General features: G+C 45.5%; 1 protein-coding gene across 8 annotated transcripts in view; it reads right to left on the bottom strand.

Moving 5' to 3' along the window:
- DHX30 (DExH-box helicase 30) overlaps window positions 1-22,166 on the bottom strand; it is a 37,655-nt gene extending 15,489 nt beyond the window's left edge. The window contains exons 1-6 of one of the 8 annotated variants that reach the window (XM_042474858.1): window positions 21,984-22,166; window positions 15,279-15,336; window positions 5,683-5,700; window positions 4,981-5,111; window positions 3,467-3,577; window positions 553-908 (exon numbers count right to left, since the gene is read on the bottom strand). In XM_042474858.1, the coding sequence (XP_042330792.1) occupies window positions 553-908; window positions 3,467-3,577; window positions 4,981-5,111; window positions 5,683-5,700; window positions 15,279-15,309 (647 nt within the window). In that variant the 5' untranslated portion in view covers window positions 15,310-15,336; window positions 21,984-22,166. Of the gene's footprint in view, window positions 1-552; window positions 909-3,466; window positions 3,578-4,980; window positions 5,112-5,682; window positions 5,701-6,414; window positions 6,863-6,908; window positions 8,194-10,030; window positions 10,236-15,278; window positions 15,337-19,018; window positions 19,418-21,983 lie in introns of those variants that run through there. The other 7 variants (XM_042474855.1, XM_042474860.1, XM_042474856.1 and 4 more) reach the window with 7 other exon arrangements.
- Window positions 22,167-23,006: the final 840 nt, after the last annotated feature.

The following is a 23,006-nucleotide window of genomic DNA, read 5'->3' as shown; positions in this document are numbered from 1 at the left end:
CAATCACCCTCACACCCCCTAGGTTGTGTGTTTGTGCCAATCTGTCTTTTAAATTTTTTTCAGGGGACACATAGGGTAGATATGGCCCTACAAGGTCTCTGGTAGGGGCAATGTGGCTTCTTAGCCTCTGACAATTGTATAAACCAGCACTAAAGACTGATACATTTACAGCGCTTAATAAATAAAGCTTAACAACAACAACAACATTATAGCCATGTGAAGGTAGCTCGGACCAAAAAAAAAAAAAAATCTCAGAAATGTAGCAATTTTGACTCAGAGAGTTTAAACTTGTTCCTCATATTGTTTTAAGCAGTTTTGTTTGATCTATATTGTAAACTGCTTTGAATCTCACACTAGAAGAAAGATGGGATATAAATCAAATAAATAAACAGTTGTTGCACTCGTGGTCTATCCTTCTCCGATGCTGCCCTCTATGGTTTTAGTTTGGGAACCAAAGCACTACACAAACTCCGAAGCCTCTCCTGATGCCTAGGAACAACCACACATAGAACAATGTCCCTTGCCTGCTGGTTTCCATGTTTGTGGACCTACCTCATATCTCTGGGCGGAGTGTGAGCCCCTGGATGCGTCATGGAAAGGTAGTCGGAAACGTCGATGGTGTCCTCTTCCAGCTCTCCCTCCTCCAGCTCCCCTTCCTCCAGTTCCCCCTCCTCCAGCTCTTCCTTCCTGATGGGTTTTGGCAACCGGCTGTGCTCCAGGGGCTGGATGGGTTCATCAGGCTCCATCCGTCTCCAGCAGGTGGACAGGTCAGCCAGCGATGGGCCAGATTTGGAGCGCCACCGGCCCTCAGGGCACCATCTCTCATCAGGGCAGCCCAGCTGCTCAGCAATGATGCGGTACCTGGCAGCATCAAAGAGCTCATTCCTGGGCCCCAGCAAACCCCAGCCCTAGTGGGAGAGCAAACAATAGATTATCATAGAATCATAGAGTTGGAAGAGACCACAAGGGCCATCCAGTCCAACCCCCTGCCGTGCAGGAAATCCAAATCAAAGCATTCCCAACAGATGGCCATCTAGCCTCTGTTTGAAGATTTCCAAGGAGGGAGACTCCACTACACTTTGAGGGAGTGTGTTCCACTGTTGAACAGCCCTTACTGTCAGGAAGTTCCTCCTAATGTTGAGGTGGAATCTCTTTTCCTGAAGTTTGCATCCATTGTTCCGCGTTCTAGCTTCTGGAGCAGCAGAGAACAAACTTGCTCCCTCCTTAATCCCTTCAAATATTTAAACAGGGCTATCATATCACCTCTTAACCTTCTCTTCTCCAGGCTAAACATACCCAGCTCACTAAGGTGTTCCTTACAGGACATGGCTTCCAGACCCTTCACCATTTTAGTTCCCTCCTTTGGACATGCTCCAGTTTTTCCACATCCTTTTTGAATTGTGGTGCCCAGAACTGGACACAGTATTCCAGGTGGGGCCTGACCAAAGCAGAATACAGTGGCACTATTACTTCCCTTGATCTAGACACTATACTTCTATTGATGCAGCCTAAAATTGCATTGGCCTTGTTAGCTTCCGCATTGCACTGTTGACTCATGTTGAACCTGTGGGCCACTTGGACTCCTAGATCCCTTTCACGCGTAGTTTCGTTCAGCCAGATGTCCCCCATAATCCTATATCTCTGCATTTTATTTTTCTGCCCTAAGTGCAGTACCTTACATTTCTCCGTGTTGAATTTCATTTTGTTAGCTTTGGCCCAGTTTTCTAGTTTCTTCAGCTCACTTTGAATCTTGATCCTGTCCTCTGGGGTATTAGCTGTTCCTCCTAATTTGGTGTTATCTGCAAATTTGATAAGTGTGCCCCCAATTCTTTCATCCAAGTCATTGATAAAGATGTTGATCATAGCTACAGTTGGTGAGGACATGGAAGAGTGCCTTCTTGGTGCCTGCCTTCAGGTTATGGAATTTCCCCCCCCCCACGCGTCTCAGTGGGCTCCCCCCCCCCTCTTTCTGGCAGTTTTCAAAGACCTTTTTATTCATCCAGGCCTCTAACTTTTATTTATTTTTTTAAATTAATTTTTATAAGCTTTTATACAACACACCATAAACACCTCTAACTTTTAACTGGGCACTGTACAAGGTTTTTTAATTGTAATGTACTGTAGTTTTATCATTATCTTGCAACTGTTACAAAGTAAGCAGTTTTTAATATTGCTGATTATTTAATTCCTTTTTTAAAAATTGTTATAACATATAACATATCCTGAACCACTTTAGATTCCACCTTGGGAGAAAGGCAGAAAAGAAATCCAATAAAAGCTCACCATCTCCCTAGGGCACAGGTGGGCAAGTGTGGGTCTCAAGCATCCCTCTTTTCTTTGAAAAAAAAATGCCCCCATACATTGGAAATGACTTGAGGCACACACACATAGACAAAGACACAAGCTCACATGCTAGTTGGTGACAGTAACAGTCAGGATGAAGGACAAATAAGCTGACTAAGAACAAGGGTTATTCCTGAGAGGAGCTATGCATGAGTTGAGATGGTACTCCTCTACACTCAGCAAATGGCACTCCCCCCCCCCCCGACATGGTCAGGAGGAGGAGAAGGAAAGCAGGACCTCATAAGCCTTTATTTAGATAGATAGCTTTCCTATTCCCCAAAGCTTCATATAGGTACTGTCATAGTGATATGAAGGAGAACTACTGGGCACCTCTCTTTGCAGCCTTGCCTGGGTGCTGCGCCTTATTAGCATTATAATGATAACCATGAAACTTGTTTTCTCCCCTCTCTCCTTCCTAAACCCTTTTTCCTCATGTCCCCTTCTTAAAGCGTTGTGCAAACTTTACAGCGCCCAATAAATAAGTAAGTAAGTAAATAAATAAATAAATAAATAAATGTATATAAATAAATGTTAATACTTATACTAATACTAATCCTTGGACTGGGATGATCTTAACCGTGTACCTTGTCAGTTGCTCTCCTAGTTTGTTTTGGCTAAAATGTTGGACTATAAATGCTTTAAATTAATAATAACTTAATCCAAACATTAGCTACTCAACTCCATCCCAAATCCTTCCACCCATTCCAAATAAAGAGATCCTACCACTTTGTCCCACTTCTGGGCTCTGACTACAGCTTGGCATAATGGGCAGCAAAATGTCAGATGTGCATGTGCACGCACACACCCCCCAATAGGCAGAGGAGAAATCCTCCTGCTTGAAGCATGACAAGCAACGACTCAAATTTTGTTGTGTGGCTGGCTCTGTTCACAGGTATGATGGTGTTTCCTCTTCATAAGGTTTAATTTGACCTTGGATATCCACAGAGACATCCTTGCCACTTGCCAAACCAGTCCAGGAAGCCACTGAGAAAATAAAATCTAAGACATGCCACAGAAGCTATGCCCAATAAACACACTGGAGGCTAGGGTTACCATCAACAGAGCTGGGAGATGAAGATGAAGAGCTGGGAGATGAAGAACAGCCCCCTCATCCCCTGATCACCTTGAAGAGTTGACAAGCAGCTGCAGCAGCTTGTCGCTCAGCATCAATCTTTTTGGTCCCATAGCCTTCTACCTCCACGTTCTTCGGCCACTTGATGACCAGCGTGACTTTCTGTTAGAAGGGAGAAAATAGCAAGAACTTAGCTAGACCGCATGTAGAACTGAGCTTGTTTTTCCTTTTGGTGGAAGGCTGAGAGTATGAAGTTAAATTGGCAAAGAGTAGGATCTTCATTGCACAAAACAAGCCCCCCCCCCCCCCAGGAATATAAGCCCTGCAGCTTGTTCTTGGACCTATGGGATAAAAGAAGGAAAGACAAGGGGGAAGATACTGAAGGAGCAAAGCACAAGTGAGGGACTCTGGGTACAGCCAGGGGAAAAAAGAATGAGAAGGCTGTGGCCAAGAAAACAAAAATATTTCACTTTCAAGTCATGAGTCTTCTTTGCCTGCCTTTGGACAGTGATGGGACAAAACCCAATATGCATGGAAGCCACTTTTATTGAATTCAGTGAAATATACTTGTAGATAGATATTATAGGACTGCAGCCATGATGCAAAAGGAGTCACATACTTGCTTTTTCAGGTGACTCCCAGTCCTGGAAGTATGCTGGGAGTATGATTCTGAGGCACATGCTCTTGGAATTTCTCAATGGATTCTTTGGGTGATGATGTTGAGGTTAGAATATACCAGTAGTAAGTCAACTGGTTCCTCTGCCTCAGTATTTTCTACACCAAGGCTTCCAATCATTTTGAATTGAAGAGCACATTTGGAATTTTGAGGTGGTGTCAAGGATAAGGGCAAGATCACAATATGGCTGCCAAGTGGGCTGCCCATTCACAAAATGGCTGCCATTCAGTCACAGAAAATCCCAGAAAGACAAGCATGGTGCAACTAAGGGACAACTCATTCAAAGACCCTATTTCAAATCTGTAGGTGGCTCCTTGCGCTGTAAAGTGCAGCAAATAAGCTGAAGCCACCTTCATTTCTTGAAAATAGCCATGTCTTTCCACTTACACCTGAAAACAGGAGATTTCTATAGACAATGGTCCCTCCACATTTGCTGGGGTTAGGAACACAGGACCCCCACGGAAGTGGAAAAAACACAAATAAATTTCCACTATTTTTTTCCTTTCTAGGAATTTCTAGGTCCTCTGGTGCAACTCTATAGTCAATATCTGTCAGAAGTTGACCACAGAATAATGCTGGAGGACCTACAAATACCTAAAGAATTGTTTTCCCTAGGAATCTCTAGGTTCTCCAGTGCAACTCTATGGTCAACATCCGGCAGAGCTTCACAGGAGGACCTAGAGATTCCTAGAGAGAATGTATTAACCAAATCTGCAACCGTCAAACCTGCAAATGTGGAGGATTAATTGTATATGTTTGAGGATAATTTACAAGTAGGAAAGAATGATGGGCCCTCAAAGGGGCACAGAAATAGGAAACAAAAGAGCTTCCTTCTTAAATGTGACACAGTTTTGCCATGCAGAGCATCCTGGCCTTCAGTTCAGGCTACCTTTTTCCGTGGCCCATTGGTATGGATGTACACCAGCTTGTCCCTTGCATGGGAGATGCCGAGAGCTCTTCCAATTACGCTGTTGAGCAAATTTTTAGGCTGGGGAAATTCCTTCAATAAATCCCTTGAATCTGAAAGAAAGGGGGGAAAGGAGAAATGAACTCTTGTCAACTGATTTGACTTACCATCAAGCATGCAATGCATCTGGCATTCATGGAAGGGCAGCATCGCACCAAATTTAGCAGATGGCAGAACATAAACAATTTTAAGCAGATTCGCCTTGAAGTTTATAGACCCTAATTCAAGAAGGCAGCAGCAGCAAACAGGTGTCTTAGCATGATTTTAATAGTCAACCTCCTGTCCACCCCCCCCACAGTGGCAGATAAAAAACAACAACCCGGTTGTATGGATGGACAATAAAGTTTTGACATGTGGTGAAGACATGTTTTATCTAATAGTCTGCTAATGAATGAATTCTACTCACTCAGTCTACCCTTGTACACCAGTTTTAATTAGCTTGGATGTTTGAGCTTAGGACTCAGCTCAAGCATCTTAAATATTTTCACACACAACAGCAACATAAAACCTTTTTTAGATAACGGAAATCCATTTCCTAGAGACACACACACTCTCACACACCCATATACCATTCTGTCAATGGGACCTGTAAACCAAGGAGAAAGGAAAGTGAAAACAACTCACCTACTTGCATTGTCCTATCTAAGAGGAAAGCAAGAAGGAAAAGATCCAGAATAAAAATAAAGATTTCTGAAAAAAACAGCTGTACTTTAAAGAGAGGGGCATATTTCTGGGGTACCTTCAATAGCTCATTAGTCCCAAAAAACTAGCTAGTCATAACCATGTTGCACCATGACAAATGTAATGCTATATCTCACCTCATCTGAAGATACCCCAAAGTAATAAAACATGCAAGATAGCTAGTGCATTACATAAACTAAGAACATGAGGTCAGATGCTTAGTTCAAATCATACGTTCACCCCCACTGCCTCAAATAACTCCACTTCTAATATGCTTCCATGCTTCACTGACTTCATACTGTTGCAAGAATTGGTGCAATAAATGTGTGTTATTTCTCCTTTGACAATAGTTTTAAACTTGTGGATTTCTGTTTCAGTATTATGTCAGGGATAGCTAAAGAGTAGCCAGAGCCAAAATTTTAAGCATCCTATTGCACATTTAAGAAACTGGTTTGATCAAAACAAGAGGTTTACTTAAAAAAAACATAAAGTACCAAATGCCCAGCACAGCCTCTTCCTCTTTTGAGTCTGGCTACAAAACAAAACAAAAAACCCAATGAAGTGTGAAATCATAAAACATATTGCAGCTGGAGACAAGAAATTCCAAAAATATAGCATACCTCAGTTAACAAAGCCTCTGACAAAGAAGCTCCTTTTTACAAAGTCTTTTTATACCTGCCCATTTCCCCCTTTTCCTCATCCTCTCTTTAGCTGGAATGTTTTAGCATCATCAGGAATATGGTGAAGAAGGACTGGAGATACATAGATTTTCAGTGTCAGGTTGCAGCAGCATGTCTGCATTAAACAATGCAGTGAAGCTTAAGGTGGGAAAAAGCAGGATTCTACTCTAGTCAATCCTACAATAGACAAAGGAAACACCAGTTGCCTCTATAATTGCTTACTTAGATAAAAGCAGAGAGCAGATAAGCCCGCCTCATCAGTTTCCTCCAACATGTTTTAAAAAGCACAGATCTACAAGTCTAGCTACCAAAATGGAAATCATAAGGTGAGAGAAAACACTGGTCCTGCATGCATTTTGGAAGAAGCTTTCAAGTGGTCTCTATGAGGTTCAAGATACTTTTGTTTACTTAATACAAGGCTTACCAGAGTCTTTAATTTCACATGTGCATATGGTTAAGTTTGGGTTAAAACAGTTTGCTGAAACTTACTGAACTGCTCTTCTTTATTTGCGATGTAGGAACCTATCCCTATTCTTTTCATGTCATTTCTCCAATTGGTACCAAAGTTTCCATTAAAGAAGTAATGCCCAGGAACTCATCTACTTTGCTAACCGAAGTACTGTATACCTGTAAGTGAAGGGGAATCCCATTTTGGGAGAAAGGTGGGATAGAAATCCATTAATTAATTAAAATGTGCAATAGTGAAATATTTACTGGTTGGATTTTTTTCCCTGCTAAAAATTCATCACACTGGGCAATACCTTCCTTAAAAAAGATTTATCCACAGCCTAACATAAACAAATCCTAAATTATTAAGTATTAAATGCTACTACAAATATACCTTAATAAGTGATAAAATATACTGCTAACCAAATATGCCTTCCAAAAATCAGTCACAATGCTTGAAAAGTGAAAATGAAGTGAAAAGAAAAAACTAAGAAAGAATTCTTCATATATACAGCCACTGCACTACCAACGTAAACATAAATTGCACCTGTGTGTATCTGATTTATAAGAGTTACACAGTTTTGCTCTTCCAAGGGCGGGCATCTGTAATGTCTGATGGCTTTAACGGTGCTTTGGCATATTTTTTTCTCCTTGACCTTATGGTTCCTAATTTACTGCGAACAGCTTTAGATGCAAAGGTATTTCTCTCCCTGCCCCCAACCTGTTTGGGAAGGAAGCCTGGCCAGCAAAGCCCATGAGCACTCCTATTTTTTTAAAGCATGATCTTAAGTATTCTATAAACCTGCTGGATACATATGAATGATGCTTAGCTGGGAGTCAGCAGATTGAGCTCCCCTCCATCCTTCCCAAAGGACTGCCCCATTTTCAAGCCTACCCAAGGCCCCTTTCCCCAAGGCCTGGCCAGTGGCTCTGTCACTCAACCCAGCAGCCCATGTCTCTCTTTGGTTGTATGAAAAAGGAGGTGTTTCTAATAAATAGGTTGCTGGCATAAAAAAAAATCTATCAGACCTCACCTGCTTTGTTTCTTTTACCTAATCTGAATGTACCTTCTGTTTCTGAATCTTTGGCATATACAGCGGACCCTCCATTCGCTGGGGTTAGGGGCACAGGACCCCTGTGTAAGTGGGGAAACCTCAAATAATAAATAATAATACTCCCCCCCCAGAGAACACTTCTATAGAAATCCAGTGAAACTCTATGGTCAAGATGTGCTAGAAGTTGATCATGGAATCACGCTGGAGGCCCTACAAACACCTAGAGAAGCTCTCTGTGGATTTTTCAGGCTATGAGGCCATGTTGTAGATGAGTTTATTCCTGACGCCTCACCAGTAGCTATGGCTGGCATCTTCAGAGAACTCTTCCAGAACACGGCCTCACGGCCTGAAAATCCTACAAAAAACTATGGATGCCATCCATGAAAGCATTCAACTTCACACGCCTAGAGAAGCATTCTCTTTAATTAGTGGTCCCCAAACGGTGCTCTTTAAGGGGTTTTGGACTTCAGCTCCTAGAATCCCAGGCTACTGGCCAACAAGGCTGAGGCTTCTGGGAGATGAAGTCCAAAATCTCTTAGAGGGCACATTTTGGGGAGCACTGCTCTAGATCCTCCAGTGTGACTTTTGGCAGAATTTGACAATACAATCATGCTGGAGGACCTAGAGAGATTCCTAGAGAGAACACACATTAATCGAATCTGAAAAGGGCAAAGCTGCAAATGCAGAGGGCCATCTCTAATCTTTTTTTCTTCACTGTGAGCTTATGGCTGCAGATGTATTGCAAGCACCTTTAGATATGACTGTATTTCCTCCACCTGCCCACTGCTTGGGAAGGAAGCCTGGCCAGCAAAGCCCACGAGGTGCTCTGACTCTTTGCAGCATGGCCTTGATCTCCTCAGAGGGAGAGAAAGAGAAAGGCAAGCCAGCTCCACTGGGCTTAGTCCAATGTAAAATGAAGAGACCTGCCTCCTTGCCCATCCATCTGCCATGGCCCCAGAGGGAGAGAAGAACTGTTGGACTTATTGCCCTTTCCCACCACCCTTCCCTTGACAGAGGAACACACTCCTTCCTCGGAGTGTAGTGGAGGCTCCTTCCTTAGAGGTCTTTAAGCAGAGGCTAGATGGCCATCAGTCAATGGGGAGGCTTTGATGGAGATTTCCTGCATGGCAGAACGGGGTTGGACTGGATTGCCCTTGTGGTCTCTTCCAACCTAGAGTTCTATGTTCTAGGTAGGGAAGGAACCTTGAGGGTCAAGCATTTGCCCCGTCCTCGTCTCCTCTTCCACCTGGAAGAAAACCAAGCAGTGGAGGAGCCAGAGGGGAAGCCCAGATGGAGTTGCAGGAGAATGATAGGAAAGGCTCCCCTGCTGCTCAGCTTTCTCCTGAGGAGAGAATCAATGTCATTTAATAAATAATTAATATTAATTAGCATTATTAATTAGCAATATTTAATTAAAGTGTATCTGCAGCCCAAAGAAGTTTAGCCTATTTGGCCCTGTCACACTTTGGGACATAAAATGAGAAGGCCTGAATTGTTGGAAAAGACAGTAATGTTGGGAAAGGGGGAGGGAAGCAGAAAGAGAGGCTGTTCTACGGATGGATGAGAGAGAAAGAAGACAGGAAGCAAACCCATTCATTGAAGATTATGTGGGGCTGGAGGAGACTGCTGAGGATCCCATGGGGAGCCAAAGGGCAAACAAAGGGGTCCTAGAGCAGATCAAGCAAGAATCATACAGAAGGGACCCCAAGAAGGGCCCTGATCCAGTCCAACCCCTTCTTCTGCCATGCAGGAACTCTCCGTCAAAGCATCCCCGTTGACAGATGGCCATCCAGCCTCTGCTTAAAGACAGCCTCCAAGGAAGGAGACTCCATTACACTCCGAGGAAGAAGAAGCATCCCTAGAAGCCTGGATGACCAGACTTAGACTGCCAGGCTTTGGACACATCAGGAGAAGGAAGGGCTCGCTGGACAAGGCCAGAATGCTGGGAAAGGTGGAGGAAGGAGGGAACGAGGAGGCCCCGCCGGGCCAGAGAGGGGAGGAGGCGGCTGCAGGAATCAGCAGAGCAGGGTCTCATCCACTGGGCGCCGTGGGCCCAGGCTGAAGCCAAGGCAGCGAACACCAAGAGCGACAAAAGATGGAGGCTCTCACCCAAGCGGCCCATGGTCTCCCCGTCGCCTTCCCCGTCGCTCTCCTCCGCCTGCAGCTGCTGCTGGGGCTGCTCCGCCCCGGAGGCTCGCTCGCACAGGGCCCTCGCCCGCCACCCGCTGCCGCCTCCGCCGCTCAGCCTGGGAGGAGCGCGCCACAGCAGACCCTGCAAGAGCCGGCTGGGCGCCGCCATCTTGGGAAATGGCGCCGCGCCGCACAAGGCGCCGGCTTCACGCCAGGAGGAGGAGGAGCCTCGCCCGGCGCGCGCATGCGCAATGGAGAGGAAGCGCGCGGCCGGCCTGCCTGCCTGCCAGCCTCCGCAGCGCCACCTAGAGGGCTCCTGCCCGAGTGAAAGAGACCAGCCACAAAGGTCCAAAACGCACTGCAGAAGCAATACAGTCATAACAACCCAGTTTGAGAAAGCTTTAACTAAGCTCTGGCTCAATGCTAGGGAATCAGCCTAAAATGCACTACAATCCACTCTGAGACCTCTTTAACTGCCCTGGCTCAGTGCTAGGGAATCCTGGGAAGTGTAGTTGGTTGTGGCACCAGAGCTCTCTGGCAGAGAAGGCGAAATGCTTCACAAAAATGTACCTTCTGTTTCTGAATCTGGCCTATACAGCAGGCTCTCCACTGTGAAAGTGAGAAAACCACAGATGATAATAATTAATAATTAATAGTAATTAATAATAATAATAATAAAACACTATTTTTTTTCCTGAGATCATGCTTTTCTAGTATTCTGTCGCTCCCAGAATTCCCTGGCATTGAGCCAGGGCACTTAAAGCAGTCTCAAACAGGATGGTTATTGCTCCAGTGGGTTTTGGACCCTAGACAGCAGGAAAAGCCCAAGCTTTGCAGTCTCTTCTCCTCATCTGGAGCTGACCCAGAACAGGGCTGGTACCTGCCAAGACTAACACAAGCACGTTTCGGTATGAGTTTCTGCCAATGCTGTTGTTGTGTGCCTTTCTTGGCAAGACTGGTTCAGAGGAGGCTTGGTATTGCCTTCCTCTGAGGCTGAGAGCATGGGACTTGCCCAAAGTCGGCAACCCCAGTGGGGTCCATGGCCAAGATGGGAATCGAACCCTGGAGTCAAATCACAATACAAAAATACAGAAGTCTTGAGTTGAGTCAGTGACTTGTGTCATTTATAGCCCAGTTGAGTCCAAGTTGATTCACTGAGTCCAAGTCAATCGACTCAAGTCTACATCACTAGTTTCTGCAGAGTACAGTAAAGTGGAGTCCAACTGAGAAAGACTGGCTTAGTAAGTCTTCCTTTCAGAGCCACACACGCTTCAGTTGGCCCTGGTCGGCCTTGGCAGGTACAAGCACCAAATCCTGCCTAATTTTGGAAGCTAAGCAGGGTCATCCTTGGTCAGTACTTGGATGGGAGACTACCATGAAACACCAGGTGTTGTTGGCTATATTTCAGAGGAAGGAACTGGTAAAACCACCTTTGAGTCTTCCTTGCTTAAGAAAATCCTGTCAAATTCATGGGGTTGCCAAAAGTCAACAGGCGACCTGAAGGCGCATACACACACAGTGCAAGGTCTGCTAATTTTAGATTTATCAGAGCTTATCACACTGTGACGGGAGGATTCTGGGAGCTGTAGTCCTCCACAAATGTGACTTTCTCTAAGCTAAGGATGTGATAAGCATCATGAAACCTCCCAAATTTTACTGGACTGCAACCACAGTTCCCAGTACGCTTTGCCATTGGCTCTGCTGGCAAAGCTGGCTGGGAGTTGCAGTCCAAGTACATCTCTGGATGCTTGCAGCATTCCTGGCGCTGCTCTGGGACATGGGAGAAATTTCTGGAGGAAATTCCATGTTAATCTGTGTATTGTTTTGGAATTTGGAATTTCCTCAGATCCAGGGTCACACAGTTTGTGTGTGTGTGTGTGTGTGTGTGTGTGTGTGTGTGTGTGTGTGTGTGTGTATCCAGCTCTCTTCTATTCCAACAGTCTCTGAAGATGCCAGCAACAGATCCTGGCAAAACATCAGGAATAAACTCTTCTAGAACATGGACACATAGCTCGAAAACCCAACAAAAAACTATGGATGCTGGCCATGAAAGCCTTCGACTTCACCTCCTGCACAAAATTGATTTTGCAGTGGAAGGCTCTCCCAGGACAGGAGAAGGGTGCTGGAGGTCCAGCCTCAATGAACAGGCAGCAGCAGGACTCAAGGCTTCCCCATCAAGCAGTAACCACAAAGGAAAGATGGCTGGACAGGTTCCAACATAACCTTTTGGAAGGCTGCTACTTCTTCATTGGCCATAGCAGGAGAAACACATCATGGCTGTCAGTCATAAGAAAGTGATTCTTGCCATATGGCAATCAGTGCTTCCCTCACCCAGATGCTAGAAATGCTGTCCTGGTATGTTGCAGGAATCCATGGCTATCTCAGCCCCTTCAGACTCCCTGGACTGATCTTTTATTGACCAAAAAACCTACAAAAATAACCTCTTCTGAAATGTTTCAGAAATATTAATTAGCCTTTTAAACGGTTGCAGGAGGTTTCTCTGCATTCTTTAATGTCAGAATATACTTGTCTTTCAAAACAAGAAGTGCCCTCCTTGCTGTGTCCAGTGTGGTGCCCCTTCTCTCATTTTTTGCCATTCTCTGTGACTCTCAGAGCTTTGGGGCAAAAAAAAAAAGTCTTCCCATACATGTCACATTTGCCCATGGGTACCCACTATGGAGATGTGTTTTTTTTCTTGCTTTTTTTCTGCTTTTTTACTGTTTGGGGGTAACATCCTTGGCTTCTCATTCCTACTGACAGACACCACAAGGTACTTTCCCCCCCTGCTTATCCGAAGTCATCATTAGGGCTGCTCAAATAGCATGAACAGGTACATTGGTGGCAGCACAAATAAAACAAGCACCCTTTTTGTATCAGACAAACTGGTGAAGGATGAGCCAGAGAAGCAGGCAAGAAATATGCAATCCAGTTTATCAAAAGGAGGTGGTTGGTGATGTAAAGAAAAGAGATGGTGAGTTTAGGCTCAAGAGGCTTCATGGAGGGAATGGCCAGAGTGACAAGAAAAAAAAGGAAAGAAAGGGCATGGGGATGGACGGTTTAGGAGACATGGAGGAAGTCTGGTACAGTAGGGAATGAAATTGCAAAGAAATAAGAGGGCTAGGCTTTGAGGATGGAATGGATCTGAGGGGAGGATGTGCCACTAGATTTTTCACAGTATCTCTATAGCTACTCTGGAGATAAAAGAGCTGTGAGCGTGTGAAACACAAGAAGGGAAGGGGCAGCAAGAAGAATCCCATCCTTTTCCAGGAGACAAGGAAAAGGCTGAAGGAAAATAATGCAAAATGGAATAGTGAAAATAGATGTCACAGAAAGCCCTGTACAACTTTTCTGCTCTCTGAACACACAGCGTGTAAGAAAGTTGCCAAAAGTCATCATTCATCCTCGTCAAGTCACTTTAAGACCTTTTAAATAATAAATTAAAAGTATCTGACAGCCTTTAATGACTATAATTTGGAATCCAGCAAGTCCAACTGAAGGCACTACTGGACTCTTGTTTTTAAAGGAGATTTGGGGCATAGCACTGATGGAGCCTTTCCAGGCAGGCTGGAAGGCAATGGCAACTTTCCTCTGTGATCACAGCACTGCAACAGAATCTATGGCCGGCCATGAGCCTCATCCCAAAGTTCCTGATTTGCTTGTCCGCCCATTTAAGTTTTTGGATTCTGTGGCTGCATTTGATCCAGCCAATGCCATCAGCTCCAACATTATCCCAACTCACCTGGCAATAGCGCCAAACATATATTTAGGGAAACTTTCCTGGAATACATTATACCTATTGAGACCTGCAGTACAAGAATGTCTAAAGGCTGCAAAAGTGATTTGGTATTTTTACTGAACAGACTGAGTAATTTTTTCTTCCTCATCTCCTTTGCAGCCACCTCCAATAACTCTTTATTCCTGCACAAATATCTTGTTTTAAGATCAATGCCTAGAACATAGAAGGAGCAACTAATGTGGAAAACTAATCACGATTTAAATGAGGAGCCAAGTTAAACAAGAGGGGACAGACACAACAGGACAGACGATGCAGATTTGTAAAGATTTCAGCATCAATGACACAAACCTGCACAACTAGGAACAAAATATAAAATATTAAAATGTTTCTGGTTATTTCAAATTAGGGGTAAAACTAAACCTAACCAAAGTTTGGAAAACCAGTAAATGGGCTAGTGGGGACAGTGAAGTAGATTTTCAATGTATCCATATGTCTACAAGTCATGGCAGTGGAATGCTACCTGAATCTTTGGAGGATGGACAGTACCAATGTAGCACCAGAAAAAGCTACAATGTAAATCTTCAACAATATGTACATGAGCACAGAGCCACACTCACAGAGGGCTTTGATGTTCTGACCAAAATGTGGCCTGATTGTACATCTGAAAAACATTGCTGGGACCATGGCTCAATAGTTGTCTTCAGGCAGCCTTCTTAAAGTTGGTGCTCTCTAGATATATTGGACTACAAGTGATGGCTGGGAACCCATGGAAGTTGTAATCCAGCATATCTGGAGGCCCCAGACTGGGAAAGATGACCCAAAGCATGAAATGGTTTTCAGTTCAACAGATGTCACATAACTTTCCTTTCCTAATTCACCAGCCATGCTCTCTATTTTTCTTTTTCTCTCTCTTTTTTAAAAAAGGTAACATTTTTGCAAAACTACCAGTCCAAGTTTGCAAGCTCAAAATGACACTCTAAAATCAATACTGGAAGCACTTGCCTTGGGAGTTCATTCATTGTCAAAGGAAGGAGACTAAATCATATGAAGGCTGGACTAAACGGTGACAGACTTAGTTCATCAACTTGGAAGCATTACTTTTGAAGACTCCCAGAACCCTTTAGCCAGCATTACTCCCCTTCAGTTTTTCTACCCATTTCTAAAGCATCTTGGGGCCAAAACACACTGCAGAAATAATCCAGTTTGACACCCCTATAACTACACTGGCTCAGTGCTGGGGAATCCTGGGAACTGAAGTTTGTTGTAGCACCAGAGCTCTTGGACAGAGAAGGATTAATGCCTCACGGAACTACAGTTTCCAGAATTCCCTAGCACTGAGCCAGGGCAGTTCAGTTAGTCTCAAACTGGATTATTTCTGCAGTGTGCTTTGGCCCTTGGTTTTGCACCCAACTCTCATCTTGATCAAGAAATCAGAAGAGTGGACAGGGGTCACCCCATAGTCCCCTCCCATTCCAGTGACTCCATTCTTACCTCTTCTACATGAAGAGAGAGAGGAGAACATCTCTGGCAGAGCAAAAGGGTCCAGTTCCTGGGGGGAAAAGAAAGGGGTGTCAAATGTAAGAACAGATTAAGAAAAGCCCCACTAATTATTGTTATTTTCCATATAATCATAGATTTTGAAGTATCATTCAGGGCCATCCAGTCCAACCCCCTGCCATGCAGGAAACCTCAAAGCATCCCTGACAGATGGCCATCCAGCCTCTGTTTAAAGACCTGTTTAAAGACCATCAAGTCAACTTCACCCTATGAAGACCTTATGAATGAGAGCCTTCAAATGCCCTGCTAAGGTGTTGCAAGCTCAGAGCTATGGATCCCTTGATTGAATCAATAGTTATCCACCTGCTGACAAGAACTTTTATATAAATCTTATTGTATGAAAATCACGTGACTCAAAAACAGCTGCCCTGAACTTGCAAGACCCAAACAGGGCTTGTTGATGGCCAGGACTCTGAAGGTCCCTCATTCATTGTTGTTACACAACTTCAATTTAACCCAACATATTGTGACCTGTACTAGAGTTTTCTCTGCCAGATTTCTTCAAAGGAGGCTTGCCACCATTGTCTTCCTCTAAGACTGAGAGAGGGTCACCCAGTGGGTTTCCAGGCCTGAGCGAGGACTTGAACTCTCGTCTCCTGGAGTCACTGTCCAACAGCAAAACCACTGCATCACCTTTGCTCTTTCATTCTTAGGGCCATCAAAAGTCATAGCCATTGTGAGAGCACATAACAACAACAAGACTGTATGCATAACATTTAAAGCCCCTCACTTAGCTCTCACAATGTGGCAGACCTGGAGAAATCTACGTTTTTGTTGTTTTTTTAAACTCCAAAAACTCATCAACTAGCATAGCACTTCAATCGTCTTCCTTGAGGGCAGTAGTCTAGCAACAAGTTCCTGCTTTTCCCATTTTGCCCTAACAAAGCAAAGAAGGAAAATATAACAGCAAAATAAGATTAACGTTTAAAGCAACACAGAGGATAATAAGCCCAGCAAGGCCTTGAGAAGCATCCGTTCGGGTTCACAGCTGGTCTGTGAAAGCCCTGCTTAGTTAGCTGGTGCCATTGCAATTAAGTTCATGACTGTACATCAATCCCATCAAAGGTTCAAGAATGACACCTGGCTGAATGAAACTACGTGTGAAAGGGATCTAGGAGTCCAAGTAGACCACAAGTTGAACATGAGTGAACAGTGTGATGCGGCAGCTAAAAAGGCCAATGCAATTTTAGGCTGCATCAATAAAAGTATAGTGTCTAGATCAAGAGAAGTAATAGTGCCACTGTATTCTGCTTTGGTCAGGCCCCACCTGGAATACTGTGTCCAGTTCTGGGCGCCACAATTCAGAAAGGACATTGAGAAACTGGAGCGTGTCCAAAGGAGGGCGACAAAAATGGTGAAGGGTCTGGAAACCATGCCCTATGAGGAACGACTTAGGGAGCTGGGGATGTTTAGCCTGGAGAAAAGAAGGTTAAGAGGTGATATTATCGCCCTGTTTAAATATTTGAAAGGATGTCATATTGAAGAGGGAGCAGGCTTGTTTTCTGCTGCTCCAGAGAACAGGACCCGGAACAATGGATGCAAGCTACAGGAAAAGAGATTCCACCTGAACATTAGGAGGAACTTCCTGACAGTAAGGGCTGTTCAACAGTGGAACGCACTCCCTCGGAGGGTGATAGAGTCTCCTTCCTTGGAGGTCTTTAAACAGAGGCTGGATGGCCATCTGTCAGGGATGCTTTGATTTGGATTTCCTGCATGGCAGGGGGTTGGACTGGATGGCCCTAGAGGTCTCTTCCAACTCTACGATTCTATGATTCTATGATTCTTTCTTGCAATGTGGAAGTATCACACCTACAACAAAGGGACCAGATACAAAGGAAGACATAAGCTTAACAGTTGTGTCAAGAAGTAGCTTCACTAGAAGCCACTTTTCTCTGTCTCCTGCTTCTCCTGTCAAAGAAATGCCTCATCTCAAGGAGCAATGGCTATTGATTATTCAAGTTTAAGGATTTCCCAACCTCCACCTTGGGCAGCTGTTTCCAACAGGTACATACAGTAGCTTGGTTGACATCACTGAGAGCAGGAAATAACATAGAAAAACATTAAGCATGTTTTGATTCCCAATAAGAGTCCAAATCAGCAGGCAATGCCTGATAAACATTATGTTATCACAGAGACACAGAAGTGACTCATGACATGAAACCATGGAAGAATATCATTTCAGGGGTGGAACTGGGTTTAAAGTGGAGTTCCCAGATTCAGCATATATTGGTTTAAATGAATTGTGTAGTATCTCAGTATCCACAGAAGTTCTTTAGAGACGTCTGGCAACCTTAACAAGATATCTTTTTGATGGGGTGGGGAAACTTGCAAAAGCTTTGTTGTGATCACTCATTTCTGAGAGAGAGGGTCTTCTTGGTGGCTGCCCTTAGATTCTGGAACTCCCTCCCCAGGGAGATCAAAATGGCCCTGTCCTTGTGGGCCTTCTGCCAACAGGATCAATAAACCGTTCTATTTAGACAGGTTTTGAAAACAAAAAATTTAAAGACTAGGGGTTACTGTGTGGTTTTAACAGAACTGTTTGTAAGAGCTTTTAACTTTTTAAATTGCATTTCGTTCTTTTATTTTGTGATTTCTTTTAATACTGTAATAGTTTAATTCTATTTTAATGCTCACTTTTTGTATGCTTTGTATTTTATAGTTTTTTTAAACTGTGGGCAGCTTTGAGTTCCAATTTTGAGGGGAAAGTGGGATATAACTATAAATATAATAATAATAATAATAATAATAATAATAATAATAATAATAATGAGGGGGAAGAAGAGTGACAAGCACTAGATTAGCAAAATTTAGGGATCATCCCTCCCACCAGCGAAAACCCTTAAGGAATTTTTAATGGTCCAAATGACCCTTTCCTTTTGGAGCATATGAAAGGGACAACCTATTACAGCATAGTCTCTCCCACTGCAGGAGAACATCTGTTTGACAGGGTTGCTTTAAAGATAGGTAAACGGGACGGGATTTTTATGACTAGACCTTGGAGGAACCTGGAGACTGAAAACTGGTCCTGGACCTTCTGATTTTGCTCATCCTTGCTTTAAAGGAACAGTAAATATTCTTGATATGTTTAACTGGAAACAGCTTTTGACAAAGCTTTCTATATTTTAACAAACTGTTCCATTACTGTTTTACTTATTGCATTTATATATTGCAATACTGGAGATCACTTTGGGATTTCTGAAATTAAAAGCAGTATAGAAATATCTTAATAAATAAACAAAAGATTAAAAGGAAAACAGGAAAGGCATGAGGAAAAGTGTTCTTGCACAGCGAGAGTGATCCCAAACTCTGACCCAACAGAGCTTTCTCCATCTCCCAGTTTCCTTTGACTGACCTACATTGAAAGTAACAGGGCAAAATAATCAATCAAGTTATCTAATCAAGGTTCTAATAGCAGTGGTCCCCAAACTATGCCCTTTAAGAGATTTTGGACTTCAGCTCCCAGAAGCCTCAGCCAGATTCAATCATTACTGTCATGTTCTGAAATGCATCAATCTGTAGGATGCTGCCAAGAGACACAATCAATCCAACAAGTCCAGTTCTATCTATTGCATTTGTCTCCTATATTTCCTTTAATGAACTGACGGTGCTGTATGTGGCTTCCCATTTTATCTCCAAAAGGAAAATCGGGCTGAAAGCGAGCGAGAGAGACTGACCCAAGGCAACTCCATGAGGTTTGTGTGTCAGTGGAGACTTGAAACTGGGCCTCCCAGTTTTGGGACAAATGCTCTATCCTTACAGTTCTTGTTGGTTAAGATTCTCTTAACTGGGCATGCTGGGGACAGAATCCAGGACTTTCTGTGTGCAAAACAGATGCTACGTTGATGAGATCCTCTTCAGTTTTTAAGACAAAGCAATACATTTGATAAATCCACAATCTGACAATGCTTGCCTGTTTTCTATACATGAAACAAAAGACATTTCCCTGAGGTGAGATCCTTTCTGTTCTAAACTGCAGCTTTGGGGATGGGGAGACAGGGACTAAAAGCACACTGCAGGGAATGAGTTAAACACTTATCCCTCTGCTTGTCATGATCCTGATTCCTTCCCAAGTACTATTTAAAGTTTTTAAAACAAGAGCACATTGCCAAAATATGTATTTAACATGACATATAGCTTGGCTCTAACACAGATAAAGGGGCTGAAAATGTTCATGATGCTTCCAAGAGCCATTCTCAGCTGTTTTGACTATCTATAACAGTGATTCCCAAACTCTGGTCTTCTAGGTCTTTTGCGCCTGCATCCTTGACCACTGGCCATGCTGGCTAAGGCTTCTGGGAGCTGAAGTCCAAAACACCTTAGGGACCAGAGTTTGTGAATCACTGATTTATAAGCTACAGGGGTCCCAACTAATACTCTCTCTCCCCATGGCAAAACCCATGATGAAATACTCTTGTAGCTTCAACTGGAGCCACTCAGTGGAAGAAACCTTTCAGCGCCTGGAGATAAAGAGAACCACCTGCCAATGTCTGCACACCTGTCTGCTGGTATAAGAGCAAGTGCTGATTAAGAAGCTGGGATCAGTGACTTTTAGCCAAAGAAAAGCATGGGGTTTGGGAATCTGCTCTAGGAACTTAGCAAAAACATGGCCAGATGCAGGTGACACAGCTGCCCATCTCTGACTAGACTAACAGAGTCCATGAACAAAATACGCAAAGAAAAAGCAGATATCCTGAGGCCATCACAGCCAGCGCGACTAGTGACCGACCCAAGAGGGATTTCTGATGCATTTAAGAGTTGTGCAGGTGAGAGCTTCAGCAGGTGACGCTTTACACACCCCCCATGTGTGCCCCTCTAGACCAAATAGTCTTTCCATCCTTTACAGCGCTTCATAAACAAAGGTTAATAATAATCATCATAATCATAATCATAATATTCTAAGCCCGGCCCAGAGCTGCTGCCAAGTCAAAATCCTAAATTGCTAGGAGCTCCAATTTGGCAGAAAGAACCGCTGCTCAGGAAGCTGACTGCAACTGGCCTCAAGGGAACAGTTTCCTCGTCACAACTCTTCTAAAGAAAAAGGTTTCTGCATTTTTCCCCTGCCAGCAACTGGGATAAAACCAAAGGCCAAATATTGAGGCTTTTAAATTCCCGATGAGCCCCCAAAGCACAGATATGGTTCTAGGCTGCAGACTGGGGTGTTTACCATAGAAATGGAGAGGCAAGAAGTCTACATTGAATTCGGGGGAAGAGCTTCTATAGTTAAATTCTGGCTGCATTTTTAAAAACCGAACAGCCATAAAGGTGGCTCAGCAACGGAAAGAACAGTGTCTGGAGTCCTCAGCAATCTGTCAACTACTTGCTCTCTTTTATACAGAGTAGCTAGCCAGCTCAGGCCTCCAGGATGGCATCCCATGGGTCTCATACCTACAGTAGACTGGTCTCATAGAAAAGGGCAAGACCTGTCGCCTCCTCGCCTCCCACTAAACCAACCCACCAGAACTATCCCCCTGCCCTGTTGATTGATCTCTCCCTGCCTCTTTGGCTTGTCCCTTGTTCCTGCCCAGCTCCGGCCAGGAAGACGCTGGGGGCCTGGATGTCTGTGTGGCAGAAGCAGAGGCCAAAGCAGTTTTTGACTTTCAAAGTGGCACCTGCCTTTGTTGGCTTTCGGTAGGAAAAAGCAGGGAAGGAAAAGGAGGAATCTGCTGGGACCATGAAGACCCACTGCTTGATTTTCGCAGCAGTGTTTGGGAGATGAGAGCCCAGTTCCTCCGGGCACCTCCATCGGGGCCTGGGCCATGGACCCCCCTCCCTCTGATCCGGTGCCTCCCATCTCTCTTAAAGCAAACCCTGCTGTGTTTCATCCCATCTCCACCCCATCACCTCCTTCCAAAGGCTAAGGATCAACAGCCTGGGCCTCCCTGCCATCCCAGCTTCCCAAAGCAATGGCTTTAAGCGCTTAGTCCACTTGCAACAAACCCAAGGCGCTCTCCCTCTCTTTTCTCCAAGCCTCACAAAGCTCCACTCCAGGCTTAGCAAGACCTGCCAGCCCTCAGGCCTGGGGCCCCCGACCAGCCCCCCAAAGAATATCTCCCTCCCAAACCCTTCATCTTTCTTTCCACCACAAAGGACCTCTCCCTCCCCTTAAGCCCCCCCCCCAATTCACCCCAGGCCCTCCCTCTTCCTTTCCCCCTTCTATCCTGCCCCTAAGCCCCCCGTTTCCCCACAGGTGCCCCCCTCCCTTAATCTCCCCCCAATTCAACCCAGCCCCCTTCGGCCTCCATCCCTAGGTCCCCTCAACCCAGCCCTTAAGGGCCCCAGGGCACCGCAGAGCCCTCCTCCATCTCTTCAGCCTGGCCCCCAAGAGTGCCCCCTCTTCCTCACCCTCCCAACCCGACAAAGGCCCCTTTCCTCCCCCTCCATCCCTTCGGCTTGCCCCTTGGAGCCCCTCCATTCCCCACAGGCCCCTCCAGTCTCGCCCCGAGGCTCCCCAGTTCCGCTCTCCCAGCCCTACGCCCCCGTTCCCCACGGGACCCCTGCCCCTCCCTCCCTCCCTCCCCTTGAGTCCCCCAACGCTCCCAGGCCCCTCCTTCCCTCCCTCATCCCCTAATCCTCCTGTTTCCTCCTCCTCCTCGTCTTTCTTTCGCGTTGAGGCCGCGGCGGAGCCCTTTTCTTTCTCACCTCAGCCCTTCGCCGCTTCTCTGAGGCGGGAGCAGGAGGCGGCGGCGAGGTCCAGGCCTCAGCCCGAGCCCAAGAGGCCAAAGGAAAAGAGGGCTAGGGCTGCTGCTGCTGCTCCTGGCGCGCTCTCGCTCCCTGACTGACTGAGTGACCGGCCGGTGGCTCCGATGGATGCTTGCCTCCTCCTCCTCTCACAGCGGCGGGACTACACCTCCCGGCAGGCTCCGCGGCCGGCTTCCCGTAGGCGCTGACGCCACCGGAAGTGAGGTCAGAGAGGCGGCGAAGGAGGGAAACGAAAGCGAGAGAGAGGGCGATGGAGCGAAGGGGAGATTGAGGCGGGAGGCGGGGCTTCCTCCTCCACTGCGTCGCCAAGGCAACGCGCGGGCCAATGGGAGAGCGGAGGGGGCGTGGCCGAAGAGGGAGGCGGAAGAGGGCAGGTGGGCCAGGCGGGCCGCAGGTGAGTCTCCTCCGCGGCAGCTGAGCCTCGGGCCTGGGCTGCTGCATCTGCCCGGCCTCCAGGCCTCCCTCTCGGCGCACTTGGACACCGCTTTAACTGCCGCGCGGCCCCACGGGATTCTGGGGTCTGTGCTTCCGAGAGATGCTTAGCCTTCGCTGCCTGCGTCCGCACTGCAGAGTTAATTCAGCTCCGACGCCGCTTTAAAGGCCGCGGCTCCCTGGAACTCTGGGATCATCCGCACTGCCGAATTAATGCAGTTCAACACCGCTTTAAATGCCCTGGTACCATGGAACTCTGGGATTTGTAGTTTTGTCACAGAGTTTGCATCCACTCCCCAGAAATAAATGCAGTCTGACACCGCTTTAACTGCCATGGTTCGATGCTATGGAATCCTGGGATTTGAAGCGCTGTGAGATGTTTAGCCTTCTGTGTCAGAGGCCCCCAGTGCCACAACGAACTACAATTCCCAGAATTCCATAGCATTGAGCCATGGCAGTTAAAGCAGTGTCAAACTGGATTATTTCTACAGTGCAGATGCAGCCAGGGAAGGCTAAGTATCCTGCAAAACT

The sequence above is a fragment of the Sceloporus undulatus genome, chromosome 6 (assembly GCF_019175285.1).
Source record: "Sceloporus undulatus isolate JIND9_A2432 ecotype Alabama chromosome 6, SceUnd_v1.1, whole genome shotgun sequence".
In the NCBI taxonomy this organism is placed as follows: domain Eukaryota; kingdom Metazoa; phylum Chordata; class Lepidosauria; order Squamata; family Phrynosomatidae; genus Sceloporus; species Sceloporus undulatus.
Note: the sequence above shows the minus strand (reverse complement) of the source record. Positions and strands in the feature narration are given on the sequence as shown.